The sequence below is a fragment of the Heloderma suspectum genome, chromosome 6 (genome assembly GCF_057233095.1).
Source record: "Heloderma suspectum isolate Gila_16-S chromosome 6, 16-S_ref, whole genome shotgun sequence".
NCBI classification, from domain to species: domain Eukaryota; kingdom Metazoa; phylum Chordata; class Lepidosauria; order Squamata; family Helodermatidae; genus Heloderma; species Heloderma suspectum.
The window spans coordinates 94352427-94364637 of record NC_139463.1 but is presented as its reverse complement, the minus strand read 5'-3'; the positions used below and the strand labels follow the sequence as shown (position 1 = coordinate 94364637).

Below are 12211 nucleotides of genomic sequence, written 5' to 3'. Positions count from 1 at the left end.
ATTCATGCATTGCTGGATTACCAACTAGAGCTTGTCTAAATGGCCTCCCATGCTGGTACCCTATGAAGCTTTCATAGCCACCTGTGTCTGTTCTCCATTTGCCTCAAAACTACAATCTTTTCCTCTCCCCCCCACACTTTTTTTTTAAAACATAGACTTTTCGCTTTTTCTCAGGAATCAGAATGAATATTCTTCTCTGGCCACCGTCTAGCTTTCATGGGTTATCTTAGCTCCCATGGCAAAACATTGCCTATAATTTACCTAACAAAGGTTGTGTGGGGCCAGAGTTGTCTTCATGTTTCAGGTCAAAAACCCCTCCCTTGTCCAATCTCAACATTTATAATACGAGTCTGCTGGTCCTGTACCATGGTGTGCTTTGGTGTGGTTTTGCCTCTAATCTCCTGGGTAGGCATCCAGGTAGCAGCACAGAGGCATACTAAAATACAGGTGAGGGACTATACTATAACTAGTCCTGTGCGCTACTCTGTTTCTGTTCAGAGGTGCCTCAAACTCCCATTGCCTATACCATAGTGGCATGTATGCCATAGGTTTCCCACCTATGGTATACAGTTGGGGTCTCCAATGTGGTACCCATGGGCTGCAGTATGCCTGCAGACATCTCTTTTGGTGCCCACCAGGCTCCCTGCCCTTCCTGATTTTAATGTTATTTCTTTAAAATAACAACAACAACAACACCAACAACAACAACTGGGAAACTGGCACTCTGCAAAGCGAAGAGTTGCTGTCTAGCACCATCTTCATTTGAGGTCAAAACAGTGTTTTTTGTGTTTTGGACCCCATCTCTCCCTTGTACTTAGGTTCTTAAGTAAGTTACTTGTCTTTCAGTGTTACCAGTTGTGTTCTGGGAATGGCGTATTTTGTGACTGGCCATGCCCACCATGGTGACCATTTTACGAATTGGCATAGTTTATATGGCATAATTCATATGGCATAATTCATAATTCATAAAGCTCCTATAGCAGGCATTTTATGAGAGTGCCCACAACACTCTCTCAAACCTCTAAATGTGCTCATCGACCTAAAGAGTTTGGGGTGGTGGTGGTATACAGTAACCTGATGGGACAGACAGCGGATATAGATGACCCCTAGAGTCTGTTCAAGTTCTTTCCCACTGCGATAATTTCAGTACATGAAAACAAGCAGCGATACATACATTAGCATGTGTTAATTTTATGCCTCAAGTGCTCACTAGCTGTCTGTATTAAGCTTGTGAAATAACATCCTTCAGTGAGTAATTTTGCAACAAACAACTTAATAGTCAGCATATAGTTGCAAAAATAAAGAGAATGAACATAGGCTGGAATTTCGTAACACCAGTAATATCTTTGCCTTTGTTTATTGGAAAGAATGATTCAGTAGCATAAACACTGTAGAAAGAATGATGTTCCAATTTCCAAACCCAAACCAGAACTTGGTTACCTTAAGGCAGAGGTGGGCAGAAGGTATCTCAGAATGGTTGTAGATCTTGGGGTTAACCGCAGTGGATTGGAAAGGGCTTTTGACTCCCAATAGTTTAACAAAAGCAACAATAAAAGGACTCCCCTGACCTCCAAAAAAATTAGGCTGCTGAAATGAAGAAAGTTTGGAGTTGGGGTGGATGAACCAGGAGTGAATTGTTGTACAAAATGGACTGTAAACTTGGTTCTGATTCAAAAACAAATTCCTGGGTTGTTTAGAGGCATCCTGGTCCTTAATTTTGTGTATTTCTGCCTCCACCCCACCACTATTTTATGCCTAGCACTGCAAGTCTGAAGTCTGTGCACTGCAGCCTTAAGGGCAGTTTTCTTGTTTCTGTGTGGTTTCATCAGGACAGAGATTGGTGATGTGAGCTGAATAGCATTGAAACATATACAATGTTTATTTTATATGAGCACATAGGCCATTACAACAGAGCTGAAAGAAAAAATGTTAATGTGTTCAAAATTTAGTTGAATCTTCAAAATGTGACTCAGAAATTTTAAATCTGAATTTTAAAAATTCAAATTTGAAATATCAAAATCTTAGCTATTACTTGCTCAATAGTTTCCACTCCAGTTCAATCATTTAGAATGTATTTTTCCCTTAAAAACACCAAGGGCACAATCCTATGCAGGTTGAGACAGAAAAAGGTCCTACAACTCCCAGCATTCCCCAGCCAGGATTGCACCCTAAAAGCAGTATCCAACTATGGCTAGATCTACAGTAGTGCTTTTTATCGGTATTGTGCACTGATAATGTGCTGGGGCACATTATGTATTCCATATGCAGCTCTTCTAGCATTATTTCCCACTTGTTATTCTGCATTATCCAAAATACTGCAACAGATGTCATTGTGTGCATGACAATGTGCAAGAGGGATATAGTGTCACTATGATGGGATCATATCGATATGACACGAGGTGAAGATCTGGCCTGTGTCATTCTGCTAGTGCAAATGATGTTGTGCTAGTGGAAACTAGGTTCTGAACTACGTGCAAGAAGAGAATCTACTTAAAGTTACATTTGCACAAGCACGATTGCACAACTAATTATGCAACTGTTTGTGCAAGTGTAATGTGCATCTGCTTGTACAACGGAAAGATTTGGTCGAGCTCCATTATCACTATCTGAGTTTGCAGAATGACAACATTGGATACTGCCCAGTATCTAACAAGATCCAAAACTTTGAAACTGTGATGTACAACTTCTAAATTCTTTCAGTGCAATCCTATACATTCCTACTTGGAAGTCCATCCTATTGAGTTCAATGGGACATGTACCCAGGTAAGCGTGTAGGATTGCAGCCTTAAAGTCCATGCTAGTCTCTGTATGGGAAGGATAACCCTCTAGCATTTCAAAAGTGAAAGAGCTCCCTTCTCCTGTCAAGCATAATGGCCCAAAATAGCTAAAACAAACAAATACATAACATATTAATATTTTTATTTTATGACATTTTAAAAAATAAATAAATAAGGGCCTAGTGCATACCAGTGATCTTAATGCCATTCCATTCAGTGGGCCAAACCAGAATACAGGAAAGTGAGAACAAGTTTACTTCTTAGTGAGCAATTGAGCAGAATCTCATCTGTATGTTTTTCTTTCTATCTGTACATGATGTGGAATAGTTCAAAGTATTCTTTTAAGGAAGTTGAACATGCAAAGAATGGCAGGGGGATGGAATATCCCTGAGGTGGCCAAGTTCCCATGGGACTGTTGTGGCAAAGGCCCAGGCATGGGCCCACCTTTCTCCCCCAAAATATGCATTTGCAGATAGTCGACTAGAGATCGAAATCCCACCTCCAAATTCTCCCATCTGCAGTAGGAGGTTCCACACATGTCTCCAACAGTTTTTTCCATGACTCAACCAGTCAGATATTCCTGATGCTTCTCCAGTATCAGGGCTGATGGAACACAGCACAGAACTTTGGCCTAGTGAGCATTAACATCTAAACACATGATTAATAAAAGGTGTTACTGGTAGGGTGGTCGTGTATCCTACCTTACAGAGGACAGTCCTCTGTGTGAAGGAATTGCTTGAAGGATTTTCCAAACTGAATCTGGTTTAAAGCTAAATGGTCATAAGAAGGGAGAGAAGGAGCCTATCAGTTGCCCATCAACAGTTAGCACCTGGCCAACAGACTAAGCAGACACACAGACCTAGCCACAGTCCTCCCCACTATGGTGAGGTATATTGTACTTCTATTTAGGTTAGAGTTATTATTTCTAAAGTTGTATCTATACATACAAATTAGCATATACAGATTTTATACAAAACGGTGTCCTGTTCATTGGTAATGCATTTCCTCTATTTTGATGATGGGCAAGTGGCCATCCTCATTCCTGGAAAGCCAAATAAAACTTCATCTGAATAGACAAATTAAATAGGGAATGTGTGATTCATTATTTGAAATCAAGAGCAGTGCTACTAACTGGGGTGCAACAAAAATACTGATTCCTAGATCTGTCCCTTTACAACCTCATTTTCTCTTCCAATAGCAGGTGTTAACTCTGAAGCCTTATTGAGTTCGTAGCTTTGTGTGAGTGTGAACAGCTGGTTTTTGAACACAAGACATTTGGGATGAGATGATAAGATTTTCCGATGGAGGAAAGAGATGACCATATGGAAAACCAGTCATATTCATCACATGACCCAAATAGGTCATGTTTTCTGGAGGGTCAATGACACTTTTGATGCTTACTCTAGGCCTCAGAACAATTAGGCTCAAACATGTCCAGGAGTTATCCACCATTGATTTTCCAAATTGATTTGGAAGATCCCATTGGGTTTCAAAGCCCCGAAGAAGATACCCTTTGCATGTGTCTTTCTCCCAAATTGCTTTTTGGTCTGCAAGAACCCACTCTCATATTTCAAAACCTGTTAAGCTTTTGGATTTGTCCACCCTCTCTTTGATGTCATTTACAATGATTCAGTTATTGTTGTTTTATTCCAGTTGGGAGGAATATCTGGGGATATTGCAACTGTCTTAGGGAGATCAGCTTTACACAGTTTGAAGTGTATTTTGTTAAACACACTTCATTTTTTGAACCCTATATTCTTATATGTCCTCTGAGTGCCATAACCAGTGTCCGTCTAGAAATGATGTTGTCACAGATGTTTGAAGATGAGGAGCTTCTGAGAAGGCAGGCAGGAGGGAGAGAATGGCAATATTTGAAGGTAGAAAAAGGAATCCTCAAATGGGCCATCAAATGGACCATCTTGGCCTCCTCCTTCTATCCGATGAACAAGCATTTTGTGCCAGTCCCAACTGCAGTGAATGTAATTCATGAAAGTTTACAATGACCATATGCCGTACATGTTCTTGGCTTTGTTGCCTGACTCCTTTGGTTTATCTTAGTCGGGGGGCAGCATTGCAAGCACTGATTTTCTCTCTTCCTGGAATCCTCTGGTAAACAGTGAAATGAATGGTGGGTATGCCAGAGCATGCTTGTTTGGCTGAATATACTTCAAATGGCTAAATAATACTAACTCAATTCTCCTTCTTCCAAGGAAGGAGAAAGATTCACAATTTGTCCCTTCCTCCCCTCAATTTGAGAGCCAAGTGTAGCTTGGGCTTCACCCAACCCCTTCTTGGTACCAGTGGGCTACAGCAATCTGCTCCTCATCCATATGGGGAAACAGAGACACAATTTCCCCTCCCCTCTCCCCTCTTTATATTTCTCCAGTGCCCAAAGAATCTCCGTTACAAATTCAAAGTCCAAGACCAGGGCCGTTTTAAGAGAACGACCCACTAAAGTTAGGGGTGTACGAAAATCACTTACCTTTCGGGGATTATGCTGATGGTGGGGGGGGAGGCGTTCCGTCCCTCCCCCTGGAATCCTCGCCGGGGGGGGGAGGTGCTCCGTTCCTCCCCCCCCCCCCGGAATCCTGGCCGGCCGGCTGTGCTCCGCAGCGATTCTGCAGAGCTGCCGGCTGGCTAGCAGGGACACAAATGGCGGCGGCCATAGCCGCCGCCGTTTGCGTCCCTGCAGTCAGCCGTGATAGACTACATAAATGTTTATGTAGCCTATCACGGCTGATTAAAAAAAAAACCCGCGCATACACAAATGGCGGCGGCCATGGCCGCCACCATTTGCGTTCCTTATTTTGGCATGTCTTAGTCTACGTAAACATTTACTTAGACTAAGATGGCGAAAATAAGGGAACGCAAATAGCGTACGTGCGTTGTTGTTTTTTTAAGTCAGCCGTGATAGGCTACGTAAACATTTACGTAGCCTATCATGGTGTTTTTTTAAAATCTAGCCGTGATAGGCTACGTAAATCTTTACGTAGCCTATCACTTTTTTTTTTTTTTAACCTGGAAATGGCAGCGGCAGCAGCCAGTCAGAAGACCGGCCGCCGCTGCCGAAACGCTGCCGGAGCCGCCAGGAAAGCCGCCGCCGCCAGGAAATTCCGCCCAAGGTAAGTCCCATTCCGGGGGGGTGGCGGGGGGGGTGGCGGGCCGTTCCGTCACTGATTTCGGGGGGCTGAATGCACTGGCATTCGGCCTCCCCGAGATCCGTGGCGGAACTTTCGTACATCCCTAACTAAAATGATTTTGCTGAAGGTTAACTCCTAAGTAAGTTACAGCACAATCCAATTCATGTTTACTCCGAAGTAAATCCCATTGAGTTCAGCAAGTGGGTATAGGTTTGGTTAAGGCATCTCCTGATATACCACTGCCCATGACTTTTGTTTCTGCAGCTCCATCAGCTGAAAATCTCCTGCTTCCTCCAGTGATTCTACCTTTTCTCTCTTGATGTCCCTTGTACCTGGAACTGCTTTCCAGAACAACTATGTGACATGATCTCTTTCACTTCCTTCACATCCTCATTAAAACCCACATTTTCTGTGAAGCTTTTGACATAACCTCTTTGTTCTCATGCCCCATGGTAACTAAGCCTAAGTGAGCGTAACTAAAGTAATTGCATATTCTTCCCACTGTTTACCCCTGCCTCCGTTTCCATTCCCTTCCTCTCTTGTCTCCCTTGTAAGTCCCTCAGGGCAGGGGCTTGTCTTCTTATAAACCACAATTCACATTGATGGCATCATCATCATCATCTTTCTGCAATTCTGTCAAGAACATCACAGTGTTACCAAGTTTACCTGAGTGTTATTTCAAGGTGTTACTGCTCAGAAGGATTTTTTTTTCCAGGAGCTCAGATTTCAGCTTAGGTTATGTGGGGTGTCACCACTCCCAAAGTGCTAGACAAAGGAAGAAGGCTGGTATGGAGCTGAGGGTGGATAAGATAGGAGGAATGATGGCTGGGCATGGGAGATTCAGGTGTGGCCTCTCGGTTGCATTCACATCTTCCTGGCAACCTGGGAAATTGGCCACAGCAGGATGGGTGCTAGAAATAAGGCAAAGTCATATGTCACAATCTGCTGAACTTGTTGGTCAACATTCTACACCAGCACCCAACCCAACTTCCATAGACAGGTATATAAGTGAGGTGTGGTGACTCCCATCCCTGATCATTGGTTTTCCGTCAACAGCTCCCAATCACTTTCATGTCCCATTTCTGGAAAGCTACAGATTCTTCCTGTTTGGTTATTTGGTTATTGGCGCTAGCGGTGAGCACCATGGTGGAATGGCAAGTGGTCAAACAACAAGGCCTGGTAGCCACCAGAGAAGCCCGCCTACTCATGCTTCTGCTGGCGTTGATGGGTAAGGAAGTCTGCCATTTTATTCTTTTTCTGACTGCTAAATCTACTAGGGATGTACGAAATACTTACCTCCAGGTTCCGGGGGGCATCCGCGGTGGGGGGGAGGCGATCCGTCCCTCCCCCCGGAATCCTCCCTGGCTGGCTGCGCTCCATGGTGAGTCCACAAAGCCGCTGGCCGGGCCCATCCACAGCCGGACTTCTGTCCACTGCCGGGCTGCGGCCACAAATGGCATCCAGCAGGGGACGCCATTTGCGTCCCTGCTTTAGCCATGATAGGCTATGTAAATATTTATGTAGCTTATCATGGCAAAGAGCAGGGATGCAAATGGCGTAGTGGATGTCATTTGCATCCCTGCTCTTTGCCGTGATAGGCTATGCAAATATTTACATAGCCTATCACGGCTAAAGCAGGGACACAAATGGCATAGCAGATGCAGAGCGGAGCAGCAGATGGCAGCGGACGGACTGACCCGGCCAGCAGCAGGTAGGGTCTGTCCGGGGGGGATTTGGGGGGATGGCGGGGGGATAATCCGTTCCACCACGGACTCCAGTGGACTGGATTCTTTAGAATCTTTAGATTCTTTAGAATCCGGCCTCATTGGAGTCCATGGCGGGTTTCTCTGCCATCCCTACCATGGACTAATTAGGAAAGGAACCAAAAATAAAACTGCCAATAGCATTTTGTTGTTCAGTTGTTAAGTCATGTCCGACTCTTCGTGACCCCATGGACCATAGCACGCCAGGCCTTCCTGTCCTCCGCTCTCTCCTGGAGTGTGCTCAAGTTCATATTCATTGTATCAGTGATGCTATCTAGCCATCTCATCCTCTGCCGTCCCCTTCTCCTTTTGCCTTCAATCTTTCCTAGCATCAGGGTCTTTTCCAGTGAGTTTTGCCCATATATACATGTATTTGTGCAGCCACACTTGGAATACTGTGTACAGTTGTTGTTGCCACAACTAAAAAAGGATATTTTAGAGGTGAAAAAAAAAGTGCAAAAAGGGGCGACTAAAATGATCAAAGAGCTGGAGCAACTCCCTTATGAGGAAAGGTTACAATGTCTGGGACTGTTTAGCTTAGAAAAGGTTGAGTAAGGGGAGGGATGACAGACGTAGGGATGTAATCTACCAGACAAAAACACAAAGTTTTAGAACTGCAAATTGAAATGGAAATGATTCCTGGGTTTTGATGCTAGTTCTACAATAGAATAGGGATGGACGAAAGGGACTTACCTGGTCCCACAGCTTCCTTCGCGGTGGGGGGAGGCGCTTCGGTTCTCCCCCCGAAGTTCAGGCGAGGGGGGGGAGGCGCCCCGCCTCGCCCGGCTGAAATTCAGGCCGGGGGGGAGGCGCCCCATCCCTCGCCACCGAAATTCAGGCCGGGGAGGAGCGCCCCGTCTACCCGGCCACGAAAAAAAAAAGTAAAGTAAAAAAAACCACACACACACACACCCGTGATAGGTTACGTAACGATTTACGTAGCCTATCATGGCTAGATTTCCAAAGTCAGCCATGACAGGCTATGTAAATCGTCACGTAGCCTATCACGGGTGACTTTGAAAAAAAAAAAAAAAGCGCGTACGCAAATGGTGGCGCCCATAGGGAGCCGCCATTTGCGTTCCTTAGTTTGGCACGTCTAGTCTACGTAAAGATTTGCATAGACTATGGCGAAAATAAGGGAACGCCCCCGCTGAACCGCCGCCGAACCGCCGCCGGGACCCGCCGCGGAGAGGGACATTTGCACAAGGTAAGTCCCATCCCGGGGGGGGGGGCAGGGGGCTGGCGGAGAATTTCACCACCAATTTCGGGGGGCTGAATGCGTTGGCATTCGGCCTCCCGGAGATTCGTGGAGAAATTCTCCGTCATCCCTACAATAGAAGTGTTATGCTGTACTAGTACAATGGTAGGGGTTAGTGGCTATGAATCCACAATTCTGTTCTCAGGTCTAGAAGACTGAAGTATGGATCCCATAAATCTCAGCTCTTTAATTTTTGTCTTAGCTCTTTAATTTTTACCTTGAATGCAAGGTTGCCATTGTTTCATCCTGTCATCCTTTATGCTCCTTTCAACAGATTTCTTTCTGGTTTCCCAGGTATGACAATAGAGATACAGAGGAAGCAAAATGTGCTTACAACTAGGCCTTTCCTCCCAAAAATAACTGCATTCTGGAGGTTCCATAGATTAGTGGTATGTTTGCCCTGTAAAAGATCCCAGGTTCAATCCTTGGCATATCCAGTTAAAGAGACTCAGGTAGCAAGGGTGGCAGAGACATCCAAAGACCTTTGAGAGCCGCTGCTAATCAGAATATATAATACTGGGCTATATGGACCGGTGACCTGACCCAATATGAGACTTCTTCATATGCATTAACCTCTCTCTCCCTTTCTCTTTTGAACATTCATTCTTTCTTGCTTCTAATCCTATGCAAGTCTATGCAGAAGTGTGTCCCATTGAGTTCAATTGGGCTTACTCCCACGTAAGCATGTACACAGGCTTGCAGCCTTAGTCTTGCTTTTCACTCATTCCTCTGCTGTGGATTTTTCTTTAGGCAGCCTTAGCAGCATTGTCTTCCTTCCTTCCTTCCTTCCTTCCTTTCTTCCTTCCTTCCTTCCTTCCATTTTCTAGAGCACCTTGCAACACAGAACTTCAAAAGACACTTTAAATACCATAAAACAATGTAAAAACCATGAACCAAATGTGTATAAAACAATGCTATCACCAAAACCACAGGAAAATCCTCTTCCAGCTAATTTATAAAATGCCTGGGGGAATAGAAAAACATTTTCATAACACTGCTGAAATTAGGTCAGAGAAGAATGCTGATGGTCCTCCTGAGGACATCCCAGTATTCCAGAGCTGCCACTAGAATGTCCTTCCTCACAATGGAAACCTAACTTCTGCTCTTCAGAGGAATGTATTCAGAGCATGTCTTCATCAGCACATCTTAAAACTGATTTATAACTGTGTGTTTTTGCCATGTATCAAGAAAAATGTTACATTCAGACATTGCAAACTCAAATCAGGATTTTCAATGAACTTTGCAATGCCATTGACATCCCTTTCATTATTCCTCAGTATTCCATCCTATACAATCAATCAACCAATCAATCAACCAATCAATCAATATCCAATGTACTAACCCTTCTGGCTTCTGTTAAACCTATGCCCAGGTCTGGATTTTTCTTTAACTTGTATGGAAACATTCCCACCACATCCTCAGCTCTACTATTCTGCCATAATTCACATCCCCACAGGCCCATTCTATATTTATTTCTATTTTCTTCTCTGGGGCTTACTTCTTAATCAAATAACTCACTGTGGCAGAATTCTGAGTGTTCTAAGGGGAATGCCAAGCAACCAAGGACCACTCCTTACATGACATCGAATTACAATTCAGATGCAGAGGCACTAGGGTGGCCATATAAGAGAGGACAGTCCTCTATTTGAAGGCATCCTCTATTTAAAGGGTGTCCAGTCCAAGTCCAGTTTCAGGATAAAGATCTATAAGGAGGGAGAAACAAGGGTCTTGAAGTTGCCTGTAAACAGCACCTGAACAGTAGACTGAGTGTGCTCACAGGTCACCTACTGTTCACAGTTGTTACCACTATTTTGAGAAGGGTAATGTTTCTATTTAAATTAGAGCAATTATTTCTAAATTTGCATGCTTACATATACATTAATATTAACTTTCTTCTTCTTCTTCTTCTTCTCCTCCTTCTCCTCCTCCTCCTCCTCTTCCTCCTCCTCTTCCTCGATCTGTGTCTTTGCCTCTTTTTTTTGGTGGTGCATTTCCTCCTTTTCAGTGCTTCACCCTAAAATGCACAGCTGCGTTTCCTCTCAAATCATTTGCACCGGATATATGGAAACCAGAGAAAATGCCATGCAACTGGCTGAGAGAGAAGGTCTGAGAACCAGAAAGTCTTGCAGTAGCTTTGCTGTTCAGTTCACACAGGTCTTCTCTCTCATTTAATTCTAACCCTTTCGAAATGACATATGCAAACCCTTCAAAAATTTTCAAAAACCCTTACAACACTCCAATTTTTAAAGCTAAGATCATGGCCTGAGCCATCCTCCCTGCCTATTATGCTTTGCCAAAGGCTCTACTCAGTTTTTTGTATGCCACGTTCATTTAAGCAGCAATTTTGGCAATTTAAAAGCTAGGAGTGTGGTTGTTCTTTTGGTTAAAATTATAATAATTATTATTTTTATTACAAAACCCATTCAATGCACTATCTTTAATTGTTCAAGTTTTTAATGTTTTAAAGCCGCCTTGGGTCCCACTATCGGGAAAAAGGCGGGTAATAATAATAATAATAATAATAATAATAATAATATGAGAAACCACTGTTCAAAATATGCCCCTGCATTTGCAGTGTCTGAACTAGTTAATTGTGTACTCCATGGTGCTTTACAGTGATATGCACTAAATACAGGATACATCTGTTCTGGACTCTGAGAGTCAAAGTTGATGTGACTTTCAGCAGGCGATTCAAAAATATGCCTACACTGGCCATGTCACATTGTTTACCAAAAGCAAATGCAGGGATTCCTGATCAAAATGGTGGTGGTGGTGGGGACCCCTTTCCACCCATGTTATTTTTCTACCAACCCTCATGCCAAAGCTGCTCTTCGCCCCATTAAAAAAAAATGATATGATTAAAATGAAATAACATCTAGTTTGGCCCTGAGAACTTCACTTCTAAACACTTTGAAGTAGGAGATGAACCCTGAAGAATGACCATTCTTCAGTTCACACTAACAAACAATTAGCAAGACATTCACTAAAGGTTAAAACTGGGACAAAATAGGAACAGGAAGGCCTAACAAGAAATCATGTTAATAGTGTAGCTTGCAGCCATGCCATTTCTTTCCCCCTTTAAGCCTATGCATGTGTGGGTGGGGGGAGGTGATGAATCCTTTCAGAGTACCATGGCTGGGGAAGTTTAACCCTTCCCTTTCCAGCTACAATCCTGATGAAACCCCAACCTACCCTCGTCCAGCATGGCAATTGTCATGTTCGAATAATGGAGTGGGAATGGTGAGATGAAATGCTTTGCATCACACAAGACCT

The 12211-nt window shown here is 43.7% G+C and overlaps 1 protein-coding gene across 1 annotated transcript in view; it reads left to right on the top strand.

The window, feature by feature from the left end:
• The first annotated feature begins 366 nt into the window (after window positions 1–366).
• The window catches only part of LOC146341887 (serine protease 27-like), a 32578-nt gene continuing 20733 nt past the window's right edge, over window positions 367–12211 (top strand). The window contains exons 1-2 of the mRNA XM_084807726.1: window positions 367–447; window positions 6974–7145. Of these exons, the coding sequence (XP_084663852.1) occupies window positions 367–447; window positions 6974–7145 (253 nt within the window). The remainder of the gene's footprint in view (window positions 448–6973; window positions 7146–12211) is intronic.